General features: G+C 37.0%; 3 protein-coding genes across 7 annotated transcripts; 2 read left to right on the forward strand and 1 right to left on the reverse strand.

Moving 5' to 3' along the window:
• Positions 1-3,362: 3,362 nt before the first annotated feature.
• LOC108749958 (RISC-loading complex subunit tarbp2-like) lies at positions 3,363-8,912 on the reverse strand. Of its 4 annotated transcripts, none has more exons than XM_018489065.1 (8): positions 8,704-8,912; positions 8,107-8,198; positions 7,331-7,658; positions 7,113-7,233; positions 6,485-6,779; positions 5,357-5,506; positions 5,092-5,203; positions 3,363-3,522 (listed from the first exon to the last, which is right to left on the reverse strand). In XM_018489065.1, exons 2-8 carry the CDS (start codon positions 8,116-8,118, stop codon positions 3,386-3,388), a joined length of 1,155 nt encoding a protein of 384 aa, XP_018344567.1. In that variant the 5' UTR covers positions 8,119-8,198; positions 8,704-8,912; the 3' UTR covers positions 3,363-3,385. The 4 variants fall into 4 exon arrangements, with proteins under 4 accessions (XP_018344567.1, XP_018344566.1, XP_018344569.1 ...); XM_018489064.1 differs by having other exon boundaries at positions 7,113-7,248; XM_018489067.1 differs by lacking the exon at positions 5,357-5,506.
• On the forward strand, positions 3,931-4,953 carry LOC108749959 (5-formyltetrahydrofolate cyclo-ligase). Its single transcript, XM_018489068.1, has 4 exons — positions 3,931-4,155; positions 4,285-4,540; positions 4,665-4,712; positions 4,785-4,953. Exons 1-4 carry the CDS (start codon positions 4,045-4,047, stop codon positions 4,949-4,951), a joined length of 582 nt encoding a protein of 193 aa, XP_018344570.1. The 5' UTR covers positions 3,931-4,044; the 3' UTR covers positions 4,952-4,953.
• A 3,557-nt stretch (positions 8,913-12,469) lies between the features above and the next one.
• On the forward strand, positions 12,470-18,953 carry LOC108749957 (probable ATP-dependent RNA helicase DDX17). Of its 2 annotated transcripts, none has more exons than XM_018489061.1 (8): positions 12,470-12,598; positions 13,153-13,506; positions 14,216-14,869; positions 15,006-15,178; positions 15,275-15,334; positions 17,467-17,709; positions 17,784-17,969; positions 18,046-18,953. In XM_018489061.1, exons 1-8 carry the CDS (start codon positions 12,582-12,584, stop codon positions 18,081-18,083), a joined length of 1,725 nt encoding a protein of 574 aa, XP_018344563.1. In that variant the 5' UTR covers positions 12,470-12,581; the 3' UTR covers positions 18,084-18,953. The 2 variants fall into 2 exon arrangements, with proteins under 2 accessions (XP_018344563.1, XP_018344565.1); XM_018489063.1 differs by having other exon boundaries at positions 18,049-18,953.
• The last annotated feature ends 319 nt before the right edge of the window (positions 18,954-19,272 follow it).

The raw sequence follows: 19,272 nt of genomic DNA on the forward strand, positions 1-19,272 counted from the left end.
ATCTTCCGCTATCCGGGACATCATACATATTATACATAAGGAAATACGATGAATCAGAATTAGGGCTGAATTGAATTTTAAATAAATTTCGAAGTTCAAGTCTAAACGAATCTAGAAACGCGACGAAATCAAACTCGCAGGGATCCTCGCGTTTCTAAATTTATTCGACGGACCAAAGGGATATGTCACGATCCGTGAAATGCAACACCCGACGACTGGATCGGAAGTTCCCTACGGCTTTCTCGATCGAGCCGTCCCGCCGCCTGACGCGCTTCGCGTGTGTTCTATTGTATATTCGCGATGTTACTCTTTTTCATTTAGTATAAAAAGTCTCATCCGGTGACACGTCAATTGGTACGTAGGCAAAATCCGAAATTCGATACACATTCGACCTGTACCTTAGACTCGACATGCGTACTTTAATGAAGAATCCTTAACGATTAATCCTTACACGCGTATTAATATGTGATGCTTATGAGTTTATGAGCTACCTATACTAAAGGAAAAAACATACACCACTGAAAGATTATATTTTCTTATATCCGCGATCACGCGTTATTAGCTACTCGGATCGCCGCGCAAAGCTACTTTTTTTTGGGTTTTTTTTTGTTTTTTTTTTTTAAATCTTTTTGCACTGTGCATACGCTTAGTGGAGATGTAATGTTTCGCGGTAAATGGGAGCAAAATTTGAACGATATGCGTCGCTCTACATGTGATAATAAAAATCGCTACACGACTCTGCCTCGTTCACGATTTCCTCATCTCTCTCTCGTTCCTAAATTCATGTAATCTCTCTCTTACGCGCACTCATCTCAGACATCATTACACCACCACCTCATATACAAATAGTGAAGCACATTAAAAACGTAGCGATAAGCTAAGTATTATGTAAGTATTGGAAAACTTCCACTAATTCTATGCAAAGTATAGCTTGTAGAATATCATTCATTAAAACTAGAACTTATATGATAATCGAGAAGAGAGAGAAGAATTCTATCTCGCCTGTATCTCGCGGGGCAATATTCCTCTCTCTATTCTCTTTCTTTTTATCCCTCTTTCTGTTGAAACGCCGTTCCGTTCTCCACGCTCGAATACTTGTATCTTTTCCGGGATTCGTGCGCGTGACTCGGAAAAGCTAATTTAATCAACACGTGACGCCACCGTCCCCATTGCGTACAGCGGTCGTGATTTAGGTACTTCATAAATAGCGTGTACCCTTGTATATCATTCCATCCTTGCAGATTCACGCTATAGAATACATTACATTGTAAAATTACAGTTGAGCTCAACTCACTATGCCCTGCCGTGTCGTTCGTATGACGGAAACAAGCCAAAATCATCCTGCTTTTCCACTCTTACAGTAAAATGCATCTTTTAAAATGTGTTACGTATGCGTGCCAACGTGGGGCGAGAACGTTGGCCGCATACCGTGTTTGCGTAAATTTGCCAAAGTATCGTCTGCCCGCTCGGACGATCGCGTCTCTAACTCAGATTGGCTAAAATTTATTTCAAACTGGATCATAAATTGAAATAAGTTTTACCATATCCTTTACAAGTAAGTGCGAGTAAGGTAATCTGACAAACTTCGCGTACACGCGAAATATCTGCGAAACGCTCGACACAACGATAAATAATCGGTGACTCGCATCAACTCGTCTCTCTCGGGGTCAACGAGTAATTTCTACGTTAAAGAATGAATAAATAGAGACGAGTATCTTACAAACTATCTTACAAATTCTATCCAGCATCCACGAATCATAATAATGTAAGGAAGTGCGACCACATTTGTTCCCAAGTTTCGCGGTATAGTATCTAAAAAAAAAAAAAAAAAATCTAAAATAAAGATCTGACGGTGTTACTTGTTGAATCGCGGTGGTCTTCTCAACCGTGTTATCAGCTCCGTCCTGACAGTCCTGGCGTAATTCGGTGTAGCGTACTGATCGGTCACTGCAATTGTACTCTGAAGACTCTGAATAAATATGGATGAGTCCTGTATTTGACCTACACTCGCTGCTGCTGCTGCCGCCGCCTGATACTGGTACTGACTGCTGGTTATGTCAGCGGTTGGATAATGACTCGGTTGCACGAATTGCGGCGGATTCTCATACTGCGGATACGGGATGGAACTCTCCGCGGAGAACTGCGGGATCACCGGATTGACGTTGACTGGCGTGGTGGGGTAACTTCCCGGATCGTAAGTCTGATACTGATTCAGCTGACCGATCTGCGTAGTGTTAAACGGCGGTGACTGCGGAAACTGTGCAGCGGTATCGGAGAACAGCACGTTTGCAACTGTTGGTTGCGGAAAGGGTTCCGGTCTCGGGTACGGTGGGATGTTAGCCGTCACCGCACTGCTTAGATTCTGCACGCTTGGTATACCGGGAGCAATTGGCGAGGTGCCATATCCGTGGAACGTAGTCTGCGAACGAACTGTGTGATCGCTTAGATCTTTTATACCGCCGCCTTGTAACGAACCAATGATATTAAGCTTGGACTTGCCACCACCGCCAGCGACGCCACCACCACTGATGCCGCCGCCGATCGTCTCGTTACCGTGCTTGACACGTGCATCCGTTAATAACGGATGTCGCACGTTAACGATGCTCTGCGGAGCGCGTAGTGGCGGAAAGTTGATCGGTGCCATTTTCGGCATCGAGCTCTGCTGTTGTTCCAATGCTTTACGTGCAATCGCAAACGCGCTGTTGTCGTTCCTCTGACAAGACCCAGACTGCGAACTATATGTGCTGGACGGTGTGTAGGTCTCTCTGTGTATAACCGGCGTCGCTGTCGACGATTGTTGCATAGCGAATCTTAATGGCAGATTGGCCGTCATTGATCCAGCAATGCTGGTGTTCTTGTAATCCGGACTGTTCACAGACATCGATTCCTTATAATCTGATTGAATAGGATAATTCTTGATGTTTGAATCAGTTTCATTTGGAAATTTCTTTGAGGCAGTATAATCTCTTGGATTTTTTATCGCATTTTCGTGCACAGTGTTGCTTATACAGGTACTGACAGGCCGTACGCTACTGTATGTGGAACTGCTGGATTGTTTTGCGGCAATCGATTTCGTCGTGTTGTGCGATTCGCTCGAAGACTTCGGAGTATCATTATTACCATTATGCTTTTTCATCGACGAGTTAATTTTACCAGACGCAATGTTGTGCAAAGCAGCATCTTTGTTGCCCACGGTGTTCGTTATCTTAACAGATAACTTAGATGTTCTATTCTTATTTCCCATATAATTCTGACCGCTTTTTCCTTTGTCGAAAATCTGATTTTTGGCTGATAATACTTTGATGTTTGTATTATTGTTCTGATTATTAGATGCCAGATTATGAGGCTTGCAGGTGATAGTGACTGGCAGGAGCAAAGCGCTGGCTCACTTCTTGGTCATGATTTTCAGATATTCCAGAGCATTTTGAGCAGCACTGGCTTGAGCATCTTTACTAGTCGCGCCGCAACCATAGCAAACTGCCACTGGTAGGGTAGACAGTTGCACAAGGCACTGGAATTTACCTAGAAGATAAAATATCATAATGTTTAGATTATTTCTGTGTTGCATAATTTTTATTTTTCAACATGCACAATTAAAATTGAGCAATTTTGATCAACATTTGCATCATAATTCATGATAACATATGACACTAAGAGATAATAATAAAAAAAGTCATAGATATCATGCAAGCATTGCTAAACTCAGATAAAATTATGTTTAGTAAACATTTAACAGATTGAAGGACTCTTTCTATACAAAATAAATAACAATAAATAAAGGGCAAAGTAAAATTCAAACACATTTCTTAAAATTGACACACAAAAATAATAAATTACAAATAAATAATTTATTTGTATTTAAACTGAGTTTTTATTTTATTATATTTTTTCAATTTTACTTTTCTTTGTAATTTATTATGCTTAGTAAAGTTAAACATAGATATGCTTTAAAAAAAAAAGTACTAGTTACAAGTAATAGCAGAAATAATCAAGTAATAGCAGTAATAGCAGGAGTGATCAGTAAGAGAACAAATAATATACAATATGGCAGCTTTAACATCAACTAAAAGAGCTTTGAGACAAGAAATTAAGAATATTCTTAAAAATATAAGCCCAGAAGAAAGAAAGAAGCAATCTGTAAATGTGTTTAAAAAGGTAAGTCTGAGAAAAGTAAATACATCAATAATCTCCAAGAATCAGAAGCTCTTGGCTCATTGAAAAGGTTATGTTCTAAGCATGTGCAATGATTTTTGCATAATATATTTACAATATTATTATTTGCAGCTATGCCAGTTAAAACAATATCAAAATAGCAAAAGAATTTCTTTGTATTTGAGTACTAAAGATGAAATTGACACTTTGCCTATCTTAAAACATATATTTGATATGGAAAAAGAAGCATTTGTACCGCAATATCATGGAAAAACTATGGAAATGGTAAAACTAAAATCGATGGAGGATTATGAAACATTGCCACTAACAAAATGGAATATTAAACAACCAAGCATTACTGAAAATCAAGAAAATGCATTAAAGACAGGTGAATTCTATGATAAACCAAATAATACAAAACTAATACATTTTACGATAAATTATTTTGCAAATTCATTGGTTACTAATTTTAATGACATTATTTATTTAATAATATTAATTCTTTATTATAGGTGGATTAGATTTAGTAATTTTACCAGGTGTTGCTTTTACGGTGAATGGTGAGTTTTACTCAATAAATATTACATCATTTTATAATTCTGCATGAAATTGTATTGTCTTTCTTAATTTAGGAAAACGTTTGGGACATGGAATGGGTTATTATGATAAATATTTAAAAAGATGTTTTCAAAAAAACATAAAGCCATATTTGATTGCGGTAGGATTTAAAGAACAAATACAAGAAGATGTTCCTGTTAATGAGAATGATGTGCCTGTTGATATTGTACTTACTGGATAATAAATAATACAATAAAAAAATATGTACTTTTATTTTTTCTATGCAATTATTTCTAAAATCTCATAAATCTAAAAAGTATATTTATAAAGTAATTTATATATAAATAAAGTCGTTTTCATATATATCATTAATAAACTTACCACTGATAGATTTCTCTTCAATATCAACATAGGTTACTTCAAACTGCTGCTCTGACGCAATTTCTTGTAAAAATTGTACCAAATTTACATCCCCATCGTTGAAACAAGTGTTCTGCAATAAAATTAGAATAACTTACACGCAATCGATTACAGTCTAAGTCGATATCGTAGGAACAAACGAATGATTTCTTTCTAGTTTGATAATAAACAAGAGAACAATTATAATATATATTCTTCTATTCTTCATCGGCATTTGAATACAAACCTGTAGTTGGAAAAGCTTAACACCTGTGGATGACTTGAGACTCTTGTGAAATTTCGAAACTTGGATACTATGTATTGTTGTCAGTGTTGAAATTTTGCTACCTTTCAGATCGGCATAACGGGCGTTCACATTTGCGTTTCTTTGCACAATCTATATAATGGACAATTAATATACATGTAAAATTTCTTGTAAGCACCTACGTTATAAAAGCTTTAACAGCTACTTCACATTTATATAAAAACTTACATGAAGTGGATATGATCCAAGCGTAATTATTGTCAAAAGATAAAATACACAACGCTATACAAAAGTCACATTGAAATGCGATATTGTCCAAACAACGGTCCGTTATAGATTTAAACAGATCGGAAAGATAGCTTTTATTACATAAGGCTTGTTCTTTGTCACTGGACTGGTATGCATTAAAACTTTCAACACGGAAACTTCGTAATAGCAAACCACAAAGTAGCGCGAAAAATCCCTTCTGCGATAAGAATAGCTTGAGTGGAATAGCAATAACCACTTCATTATTTTGAAATAAAGTAGGGACAACCTCGATATAGCGTTCACACTCCCAAACCGCACGCTATTACGAGGTTTCAGTGTATTTCATTTTTATTAAATTTCAAATATGTATCTATTTCATTTTAAGTAAGAGTATATTCAGCTACAAAGAACAGACCTATAAAATGGCATTAAAGCCAAAATCACTTCCACTTCTCTAAATACACACACTCATCGTATGCACACATACGCACATATGCACATACGCATACATACACATTCAATTTAAAATAAATCAATGATATCACACTTCTTAACTCTTGTGATCATGTCTGGCAACCATTGTAGAAGTTTTATCCTTGTAATTATGTTTTAGTTGTTTTTTTTCTCTTTTTATTAAAAATTTTTCTGAATTTTAAAGGGCAATGAAAGATATTTTTAGAATAACTTTATTCAATGAAGTCAAGGTAGAGAAGGTGCAAGAAAGGTTGAAATATTCAAATGTTAAAATAATGATGAATAGGGTCTAACAATAGATTAAATTATCTATTCTTGCAGTAATATATAAGAATAGATAATTTTCATTATTTGATACAATAATTAACAAAACGAGAGCATTCTTACCTCATCCTCATCTACGCTGGGAGCTTGGTTATTCATTTCGTGTAAAGCTTGCCACATCTTATGAGCGGCATGTCTTTTAGCGACTTTTTTACTTTTGCCTTGACCGACTTCGCGATATTTTAAGATTGAACAAACAATAGTAAATTGTCGCTCATGAGGTAAGCCCTCTTCACCCTCCATCGAATATTTTGGAGGTGGCCAGTGGCGCGACATACACATTTCTTGTAAGGCTCCAATTGGATTGTTTACTATTTTCTCCTCTCCATATGTCTGCAGTTCTTGTAAATTTTGTGAGCTACATAAAAATATACATAAAATTATTTTATCCTACATATACTCTTGCTTACAATTTTAATTCTCCTGTAATCATATTTTTATTTTCTCCATCTAAGTGGGTGTGTGTGTTTCAACTCAAATTTTAAAATCTTTACTGAAAATCTTTACTTAAAACAAAACTCGAAATTCAAATAATAATGAGAAAAAAATATTTAAAAATATACAACTTAGCAATAAGAGAACTAGTTTCTGCTCTCCTTTATTTCAGAGGAGAGTGAAATTTCGCCAATCCCAAAAAAAGATCCAGATTGCAGGAAAGATAAGTATGATGTTAAGCGCAATTCATGCTTACTCGGGTAAACTATTTGGAATTGGCGATTCTACACCATCGGTATTCACTCCAATTAATTTATCCAACACAGCTTTTGCAGCAGCATGTTTAGCTTCTTTCTTGGACCTGCCGGTCCCCATTGCTGAAACAATTGGGTCTGTTTCTGAATAGTTATGTACTTATCAATCAACAATACATTGTTATGCATGACAATACATGCACAATGAATTTATACAAACCAACGACATCGGTAACAGTGACTCTGTATCGAAACGTAGGCTCATGAATAGCTCCCTCGATTTGGACGAGTTCATACTTAGGTATTGTGCCTCTACGGGAAAGTAATTCCTGAAGAACAGAGACAGGTGTTTTGCTGGGTAACGATTTCATTTCCAAACGTGCCGCCTCGTGTAATGGAAGTTTTTCTAACATCATGGCATGTAATGTTACACGAACTCTATTACGACGATTGACATTATTAGAATGATTAGGAACGCCACCCACACCAGGCATCATGTTAGTAGGCCCGACCTGCGGTGGTTGATGCATTTCCTCCATTGTTGTGTTCTGAAAATCACATGTTATGAAGCCGTAACCTTTCTCCAAAGTCAGAATAACTGATGATACACAAGGCTCAAGTCACGATGTAAAAAATAGAGTTTAACAACATTCCCCCACTCATCACTCTATTTATCTAGCAAGTATGCTTTCCAACAAGCGACACAGTGCGACACAGTGCGACACAGTGATCATGTCATCTTTGTTTAACATTGACAAACAACAAGGATGTAGTGATCCATTGTGTCACACCGTGACATTTGTGTTGCTTGTTGGAAGGCACACATAATGTCTGTTTCTACCAATGTGGATTGATTTGAATCTTGATTTAACTGACTTTATATCTTTTTCTAATTCTTAGAATTAGAAAGAAAGAGATGAAGAGTTATTGATAGAAACAGACAACACAAAAATAATATTTAGGAGTTTTAAAACAAAACATATCTCGTGTCCTTACATCTGTATTCATCTTAGCGAACAACGACGATGCATGTAGGAGTCAATTAGTGTCCTCGTGCGCCCTTTACGATTTTGTCCTCTTCTATCTCGCTATAAATATCGAAATCGCGATGATTACTCTGGATTTCCGGTTGCCATATACGGCAATTAATACATCGTCATTAATCCGCGATCGGTTATCCCGGCAAATGAAAGAATCGGCATGCGGTGTGCGCGTATAAAACGTGTCGGAACCGTGTCTTGTCGACGCGGTCAACGATATTTCGAGATCGCGAGGAAGACCGGCATGGCCGCCATGATTGTTATAAAACTCATCGATTGACCGTAACGGAAATACGCGTGGAACACGCCGGGGACGGGATGTCGTCGCGCGTGGTATACACATAGAACGTAAACGCGGCGTTGTCTCGCGGCTCTCGGCAACGTTGACAGCGACAAGATTCTCAGAAAAACAGCCGCCGCCGACGCCGACCGGTTGCCACGCGTATGTATGCGTACATATACATATATACGTTATCGTCCGCTACACCGCGGCAGTTCGATCTCGGCGGGCCCAAAGTCACCGGAGGGACAAACACGCGTCCTTCGCACTTACGATTTTCGGGGAGACGTAGCTTCGTGGAAAAAATGATGTGCCGGCTCCTCGTCAGGCCAATTCCTATGCGAAAAGCGAATCCCGCTTTTTGTGATCGATCCAAGTCTCACAAAAAGCTTGATCCGTTTGACGACAGAAAAATGGTTCACTGGTTAGCGGAGAATCCCTTCCTCGTTCGCAGTTCTACGATATCTGTGGGGGTGCCCATCCATCATGCCTACGACCCATGACCATGTATGCGTGCATGCGCCGCCAATATGTTTCTGAAACTCGTGCGCATCTTCCATCTGCGCAGGCGCATACCTGTGTTACCGTTGCTCGATAATACAGTCGCTCGACTCGGTCGGTAAATGTATAATATGGATGCTTTCTAATTGCTTAATATATTTTAACGCAAACCATCGACGAGATACTGTTAAAGATCGACATCCTTACGGAAGTTGGCGTCCTTGTAATATTGAAGTAATTAAGAATTAAAAACTGAAAATATTGTATTAATTTTATGATTTAGTTTAATGGACGTATTTATGCATTTAGAACTCAATAATTTGATTTTTCTTGAAAATTGTGATTTCAGTGCTATCATCAAAGTTTGATTATCAACAGAGATGATAACAGCAAAGAAAAAATTGTAATTTTTCTGCAACATATAGAATATTATAGCTTTATAAGTATACATATTTATTTATAGAACATTTATGTAATAAAAAATCATAAATTAATAATGTATGAACCAAATATTTATGTTAATAATAACAAATTTATATGAATTATCGATAATGTCAGCGTTCTTCAATAACTTTCGGGCCCTCCTTGGGGCCCTCTTTATACCACCGAAAATTTGTTCAAGGTTGACAATCTTTAATAATATCTCGTCGGTGCATAAACGTACACAGGAACGTACAAAATGTAACATTGTGTACGATTCAATTGGAACAGAATGTGTACGCTGTGCACGATTGAGATCCGTTTCGGATAGAGTTAGATTAAATATAGTTTTTTCTACCTGTATTAAACTAAAAAAAAAAGTAAAAGTGCCACTCACCGTCTTCCAACCTCATTTATAGCTGCCGCAATTAGTAACATATAATTGTCACTAGAAAACACTAGCTTACACAGTCTTCGACTGAGTACAGATGTGTCGACGATAACGGATAATTGGAACGCAACTTGTGTCGCCGTGTGCATGAAAGTGTCTAGAGATATTGCAATTGGAAAGTACCCTATGGGTGTGGACAAGGGTGCGATTCATTTCACGCTGCAAATGCTTTGAAGCATTCTTTGATTGGTCAATTCGTAAAATTCTTTTTTCTGATTGGTCAACAAAGTATTTACAGCGTTAATCACATCCTTAAGGTGCATTTACATGCAAGCGTCAAGCTTACATGTAAATGCATCTTTAGTCAGTCTGTCTTTCATTTAATGCAGCTAGCGTTTTTCCCCCCATTTCATTAATTTTAATAATTTATTGGCACAAGATCATAATCGCATAATTTTTAATTGTGAATAAATATTTGAAATATAATTGGCTGATAAATTTTTGACGACAGAAAATACAAATGAGATAAGTATATTTAAATAAATAATGATATTAATAAAGATATAAAAAATATTTTTATTATGTCATTATTGATATTTATTATGTTATATTGTATTATTTTATATTTTTTGAAGGAAACTATTAAAGTTCTATACTTGTGGCGTGTGCGAGACAATTCCCAAAACGAATTATATTATCATCCTTGTGTAGAGGGATATAATTATATCAATTGGGGGTACAAATTAGTTCGGTCCGTTTCTAAAACATGTTCCAGCTGGTTCATAGTGACACCTGATTTTGGCGGTTTCAGAAACCTTAGACATCTGCTAATAATATTCAGTTCATATCGCTTTGAGTTTCATACAAAAACCTTGATTTTTACTGTGTTTGAAATGTCGAATTTTATGTTAACCAAGCAGCATTTGCGGGAGGTTTTAATTTTCTGCTTTAATTGGAAGAAAAGTGCAGCTGAAGCCCATCGAATGCTTGTCGAAGTTTATGGTGACACTGCTCCAACTGATAAATCATGTAGGGAACGGTTTCGGCGTTTCAAGAATGGAAATTTCAGCATTGAAGACAAGCCTCGCTCTGGACAGCCAAAAAAATTCGAAGACCAAGAATTAGAGGCATTACTCGAAGAAGATCAGAGTCAAACGCAAGAGGAGCTTGCAGAATCATTGGAAGTAACTCAACAAGCCGTTTCTGTACGATTGGGAGCCATGGGAATAATTCAAAAACAAGGCAATTGGGTGCCTTGACATGATAAAGTTATTCTTCTACATGACAACGCTCGGCCTCATGTCGCAAAAGTGGTAAAAAAATATTTGGAAACGCTCAAATGGGATGTTTTACCACACCCGCCGTATTCGGACATTGCTCCTTCTGATTACTGGTTGTTCCGAAGTATGCAGCACGATTTGGCAAGTCACCGGTTCATTTCTTTCGCAGAAATCGAAAATTGGCTCCAAACTTGGATCGCCTCCAAAGACGAGTCATTTTTTCGAAATGGAATTCGAAAATTGCCTGAGAGATGGGAAAAAGTGATAGCCAGCGATGGACAATATTTTAATTAACCTGTTCATTCATTTTGTTTTGAAATAAATGCATTTTTGAACACAAAAAAACGGGCCGAACTAATTTGTACTCCCAATAATAGAATTTATATATATTGACGAAAATTTAAATTTTTACCCAGAATGTGGTGAGTATTACTAATATTTCTTTATTTTGCAAATAATGTTGTAACGCGCTAATATTATGTGTAGAAAATAGAAAAAAATATGTAAGAGTTTGGTGGATAATGCAGAAAATATATGATGGAGACCACTTAAAGGATTCTAAACCGAGAGTCACGTGACGATTGACGAAGTAAAAAAAATTGCAGGAGAGAAAGAGAGAGAGAGAGAGAACAGCTCATCAAAGAGGTTCGCAAGCGTCCTGCGTCGTAGAATTTTAAGCTTCCTCTAGTTGGACGAAACTTAAATTAAAAGTAAAAAAACTATACTGGGAAGAAATACTGAAATCATGGTAATAATATTCTATGTACATTCCACTATCTTGCTTAATATCATGTAAAAACATCTTTGTGGCTGGTATTCATAATCTATTCTTATTTCAAGGTGATCTTAAGACTGGTTTATGGCTCCACACACAAAAGACGGCAACACTTTCTACAGCAGAAGTAGACGTAGTCAAGAGAGATCTATTCGTGTTGTTTGAAATCTCTCAAAATCTTTACACTTAGAACAAGATGAATGTGTATATTCAGCTGTTCAAAAAAGAAAATGCAAAGATGACTGAGTACAATGGACATTGCAACTATTAAAAAAAATGGAAATCGCTATGTGATTCTCATTTAGATGTATAAAAATAACAAAATCTACCAAGTGGCTCAGCCGGGACTTCAAGAAAAAAACAACTGGGTGCACTTCCAACAGATGATGTTCCTTGTGACATGCAGCTAGAAATCGAGTATGTAAGTATCCAACAGTAGGTAAACCACAAATGGCGTGAAGATGATTGAGAAAAACAATTTTTCGAAAAACATAATCGGAGAAATAGCTCCGTAGAGAATTTTTCTCCGCTTGTTTTTGTCAAATCGCATGAACATACAGTTTTAATGGGTTTAATAAGCGAATGGTATGTAAGAAGAGAAGGTGCACCGGCACATCTACATCATTGCTACTTTAATGGCGCCAATTTTTTTTTCTCTATGCGTCACTGCCTCGGATTCGGAGTCGCGTTGTCTGACGTTCCGTATGTGAGCGGGCCCCGTTTGTTCTCGAGTGACGTTATTTAACAATAAACAAACGGAGTCGTTTACGCGAAAAGTATAAATATGGGCCGTTATAGGAGGTAAGTAACACCGATAATACGGCATTTATATACGCGAAATGGAATGAAGGGATTGTTGGAAGCGCTATCTATTATATCCGTCGATGGAAACCTTGCGGCGTCAACAGCTTGTCTTTCTGCCACACAAATCAAATTTTCTTCAATATTTTTGTAATTTCTCATGTAATACAAACGTTCTGTATGATTATTTGATATATATATAATCTATATATATGAATTACGAATGAATGTCTTGACTCTTTGATCAAATGAATTTCTCTCACACTTTGTATAAAAATATTATATATTTTATCCCGTTTGCCTACAATCTCGATTGCACACATTATTTATATCAGCTGATGCTGAGTAATTTTTCATTGCTTTATCAATGAGAATATTTTGTTTTTAAATTAGCCAATTAGCGATGCATGTGTGCAACATTCGATGTGTGCAACCGAAGTCTTTCCATATTTTTATATATGTATTTATATAAAATATATATTTTATATTGTATGATTCTCTAAATGACATGAATTGGAACTTCAATATCTAATCATACATGCAACCTTTTTCAGTCGCAGTCGTGAAAGGGACAGACGACGCAGATCACGCACTCGTACGCGAAGTAGATCTCCACGTGATAGAAGGAGCTGGGGCGGCAGCGGTGGACGAGACAGACCCTCCAGTAGTCGCAACAGTCGTGGACAACCAGGCGCGAATCTAAGGAAACCACGATGGGATCTCAACCGACTGGAGCCCTTCAAAAAGGATTTTTATGTTCCTCACAACGCCGTGCAAAATCGGGATCCCCGGATCGTGGAACAATACAGGGCCGAGAAAGAAATTACTCTTAGAGGCAAAAACATTCCGAATCCTGTTTTTGACTTCGACGAGGCAGGTTTCCCAGATTACGTTCTAAGAGAGATCAAGTGAGTAGTGAATGTTATGAAAGATAAGTTTTGATATCTTGTAATTTGTGTTAATAAGTCTAAGTTATCTCCATTTATTTGTACTATAATTTAGGATCATGATTCTATAACAAGAGGAGACTCTAGAGTGACCCTCACAGATTTCCATGAAACTTGGCAGGATAATGAATATGACAACAATCTTATACAGCACAGAATATACAGCAATATCTCTGCAATATTATACAAAAGTTGCAGTAACACTGTTGCAACATTACAGAGATTTTGCAGCGATATTGTTGCAGATTCTGTGCTGCATAGAGAGGTTGTTATCATATTCACTACACTACAAATATTCGAGTATAAACGTTCTAATAAACTCTAAAGGAAATGCTGTTATCAATTTTAATATTGAAATATCTCGGAAATGATAGATCGTTTACGTCCAAATGGGGTATGATTTTTATTCACGGGAACACACTATAATCCTGACAAGTTTTATTGAAATTGATGAGGGTCGCTTTGGAGTCTTACTTTGTAAGCAGTTTCCATTTATCCATCTTATAATTTATGATTAAGATTCTGAATATCTCCATTTAGCTAATAATTTCTAATTACAATTCTAAACTATCTCTATTTATCCATCTTATAATCATAATTTTAAGCCATCTCTATTTAATCTTATAATTTTATAGTCACAATTCTAAGCTGTTTATGTTTTGTCTTGTAGAAGACAAGGTTTCAGTGAACCTACATCGATCCAAGCACAAGGATGGCCGATCGCACTAAGTGGACGGGACATGGTAGGCATTGCATCTACAGGATCTGGAAAAACATTATCTTATATACTGCCTGCGATAGTTCACATCAACAGCCAACCGAAATTAAGTCGCAAAGATGGACCTATTGCTTTAGTATTGGCGCCTACACGAGAGCTTGCCCAACAGATTCAGCAGGTCGCTGATGATTTTGGACATTCATCGGGCATTAGGAACACTTGCCTATACGGTGGAGCGCCGAAAGGTGCTCAAGCCAGAGATCTGGACGGAGGTGTAGAAATAGTCATAGCTACACCTGGTAGATTACTGGATTTTCTTGAGTCCGGCAAGACAAATCTGAAAAGATGTACATATTTGGTATTAGACGAAGCTGACAGGATGTTGGATATGGGATTTGAGCCACAAATCAGAAAAATCATAGAACAAATTAGACCAGACAGACAGACATTAATGTGGTCAGCTACGTGGCCTAAAGAAGTAAAAAATTTAGCCGAAGATTTTCTTAAAGATTATGCTCAAATCAATGTTGGTTCATTACAACTTTCAGCAAATCATAATATATTGCAAATAATTGATGTATGTCAGGATTATGAAAAAGAGAATAAGTGAGTATAAGAGTTTCGAGTGGTTCTGGCTTATACTTAGTTATTACTAACCGTTATTAGTGATAATTAGCAGTTAAAACTATCGAATTAGCACTACTACTGCTAAAGGAAAAGCTATCATGTCACATTTTTATAGATTAAGTACTCTATTAAAGGAGATAATGGCAGAAAGTGAAAATAAAACTATAGTGTTTATCGAAACAAAGCGTAGAGTGGACGAAATTACGAGAAAAATGAAACGCGATGGATGGCCAGCGGTTTGTATTCACGGCGACAAGACGCAGCAAGAACGAGATTGGGTTTTACAAGGTATTACAAAAATTAAATATTTTTTACTGAGAATTTTTTTTAATTATACAAAATTTAATGAGCGTGCGGGTATATAATCATGTCTGATTTATTCAGATTTCAGATCAGGCAAAGCACCAATCCTTGTTGCTACAGACGTTGCTGCGCGTGGTCTTGGTGAGTCATTCGAATTTTTCGATTATTCAACGCAACGATGTCGTGTATTATGAGTCAATTTTTCCTGCAACACGGAAAACAAACTGGTTAATATTCACGGTATTAATTTTTCCCCAAAATTATCAAATTTTTTTTCTCTTTTTTACAATGCTCTATTCTAACTGAAAATTTAACAAATCTTGACTGCAATGTAATGTTCCGTTAAAAGCTGAAAGATACAAATAGTTTGCATACCAACATTTCTTAAATCGTGAGGATCTTAAAAGTATAATTTTGTGCCATATGAAGTTGGAATATATGATGTAAGTTAATAATCTTATAAAGCACCTAATGACATCAAGTTTCACATATATGCCATGAATAACAGAAACCAAACATTTCTGTCCAAGTTTTATTATATAAGAACTAATCTTGGTTTAATTTAATTTATATTTCATTTGTTAAGTACATTATTTACAACGTTATCGATTGCACCATACAAGTTTAGATTACTTTCTATAAAACGGGACATTACAATTTTAACGCGCTGTAAGTTTAAAGTCAGCAAGAGAATGTAGGAAAGGAATAGGGCAAAAGAAAGCAAAAAAAGCATATTGAAACAGGAGGATGGTTGGAAGTACCTATACAGCTAACGCGGTTGGATCTTTGTTTGTATTGCAGAGGCACATTGCGCGCAGGCCCACGCTGGGTAATGCAAAGCATGTCGGGGGTGCCCGCCGCCGCTCTTTGTTCGGTGGTGCACTGGTTTGCATTGTCTGCGCTGGCCGCGACGCCGTGCCTCTATCCGTCCGTCCGTCCGTCCGTCAATCGCGTGTGAAGGGCCAAGTCCGGGCCAAATCGGCATCTACTACTACTACTACTTCTACTACTACTACTACTACTTTACCTACCTACCTACATACTGGATATCAGTCCTACTGCGCTGCGCTGTACGCCATCCGGGCTGGCTGGCCAGGTCGTTGTTGCCAGAATAGAGTCCCCTGCGCTGGCACGCTCAAGCTAATCAGACAACCAACAACGTTGGTCCGTTGAGGCGGTGGCATGTGATAGCAGATATGCCAGAGCCTCTCTTAGCGCGCCCTGCGCCCTGCGCCTGTAGCGACAGAGTGGCGGAGGCAGTAGCTGGAGCGAGCGCAAATAGCCAGGCCCTGCCCGTACGTTGCTAGCGAAACACTCGCCCACTGCCTAATATTTTAGTATTACATAGTTAAAATTTGATTAATTGACATATACATAAATACACATATATACACATACACATACACAGACACACATACATACACATCATACATGAATCTATATACACGTATATATATATATATATATATATATAAATAAAAATCATATATGTATACATATTTTGTCTCTTTCATACAATCATTACTAACTTGTGGATTACTGTGAGTAAGGTTTGTCAAAACTAAGCTAATCTATGGGGTATATGTATATGTATACGTATATATACGTGTATAAATGCATACATTCACAAATTATCACTTTAAACTGTATGCATTTCTCATCCTTTTTCCTTAGTCCTTGTGGTAATATCATACATCAGTCGCATTTTGTCATACTGATTATTATATCATTATATGAACTTGTTACGCGAACGATTCTGGTCTTTTCACTAATTAGTGGTTGTCCACGAAAGACGTGTAGAAAGACTTTAAACACATTTTTCATTTTTTATTTCTGAAATATAATAAAAAAAAATAAGAATATTTGCCATCACGATATTTAGGAGAGAAAGATCAGGATCGTTCTCGATATATAATTTGTTTTTGTTTCTTGTTCTTGTGTAGAACCTATCACTTGTTAAAAGATAATGAAAGAATGATATTACATAATTACACAAGAAATTGCTTTTTAATAAAATTCTTTATATCGAGTACTTTGTTATAACTGTTAATACAAAAAAGAGGAGCAACGCGACATTTCGAATTATTAGCTCCTCGGAGAACGTATTAAATATTATAATTTACTGCAATATACCGTTTCGGTAATATTCCATTCATACTCGACTCGCGGTGTTTCACAATCCTTGCGACACACTACTACTTTCTTAACCCATATCTGTCCTTGACGCTAGAACCCTACAAAGATCCAGGTCTAATGCCAACTCTTAATTTCAGACGTTGAAGACGTCAAGTTTGTCATCAATTTTGACTACCCCTCCTGTTCCGAGGATTACGTTCATCGTATCGGTCGTACCGGCCGCCGACAGAAGACCGGCACGGCGTACACCTTCTTCACGCCTAACAATGCCAACAAGGCTAATGATCTGATACAAGTGTTGAAGGAAGCGAATCAAGTGATAAATCCGAAGCTGCTGGAGCTCGCCGATAGTAAAGCTGGCGGCTATGGTAGAAACAGAGGTATTTCTGAAACAATTACTGAAAGACTGCGTAAAGTTTCTTCGTGTAAAGATCGGTTGAATCGGGATTGGCAGGTGGAAGAAATCGATGGCGATCACGAGGCGGCGGAGGTGGATGCGGTAGTGGTCGTAACGGAAAAGAACGCAGCTATTCGCGAAGCAGAAGTCGAAGTTACAGTAGAGAACGCAACGGCCGCAGCAGTCGACGAAGTTACAGTCGTAGTTATTCGCGGAGTCGTAGTCCCGTCAGCAATCGTAACGGTAAATCGCTATGTTATCCGAAGAACTGTTGATTCCGCGGACCAACTGATATTAACAAGAAATCATTTCTCCTCAGAAGTTATCGGCAAAAGTTATTGGAGTAGCGAGAGATGATCTTCCAGCGGCGGTTAAAGAATGTGTGTGTTGCAGCGCAGGTAATTTTTTCTTTTTTTTTTTCTTTTCGAAAGAAGAAGGTTGTAATAAATGAGACTGTTTCATTCGCTATTCGCGAGAAACGACACTTCAATGTCGAATTTGGTGGATACACTACTATTGTAGATCATCAAACTTCTTACGTATAGCAGCTTTCAATCTGCACCTCGTGTATTCCGCCGAATTCGGCAGCTTGATTGATGATGTAATCAATGTGATGATATAATCGGTGCGATGATATAATCAATAGTTTGCTAACTATATATACACGAATTTTTAATGTCGTCTTCAGTAATGTTGACCATCGCTATCTTAAGAAAAACTTTTAACATGAGTGCACAATACTGTACTCAAACAGAGATTTTATTATGTATTTGCTAGTGATAGAATGGTGGAATGTGTTTATTATATCTTTTACTTCCTTTTGCATCCCCATGCCGCATCTAATTTCTTCCTTATATTATCAATATTTAAAATATACACCAATTTATAGATTAGGCAAATCCATTATAGCAATCGACTGTTTATACATTTTTATAATGCTTACTCTCACGTTAATCCTTATACACTCATCCGGTAGTAAGAACGAATTAGATTGACGTGAGCGAATGATGTATAAATCTAATTATTATGCAAATTAAACCTTCCAGTGTATAACAGTGTTTAATTAATACGTATATTTGTAGATTATAATAAATTATAGTATATGTCTAGTACGCGCTTATTTGTAATTTATCCGTCTGTATTTTAGGCAATTATAACAAATGATAATAACACTTGATGTACAGTATTTCAACGACGTGATAAATAAATTCGTAAATGTCTACATTATTTCCTATTCTAATATCTTACGTGCATTCTGTAGAATTTATTCGACTGTCTCTTAAATGATTATGTTGCATCAATAACAACTTACCTGTAATGAGCTTGACGATGATATCTGTGAATTATATGCATCATATATATTTGGAAAAAGAATAAGTTGTTGATACGAAAGAAAAACTTATGATTGTCGCATGCTTCGATTATCATCGCTAAAATCTTTAGGAGAATGACAACCAAGTGACTCACGTTTAGGATCGGTTTTTCGCCTTGTGTTCTGTTTAATTTAATTTTTTATCTTAATTACAGGTGATAGTACTTAAAGATC

The sequence above is a fragment of the Trachymyrmex septentrionalis genome, unplaced genomic scaffold (genome assembly GCF_001594115.1).
Source record: "Trachymyrmex septentrionalis isolate Tsep2-gDNA-1 unplaced genomic scaffold, Tsep1.0 scaffold32, whole genome shotgun sequence".
In the NCBI taxonomy this organism is placed as follows: Eukaryota; Metazoa; Arthropoda; class Insecta; order Hymenoptera; family Formicidae; genus Trachymyrmex; species Trachymyrmex septentrionalis.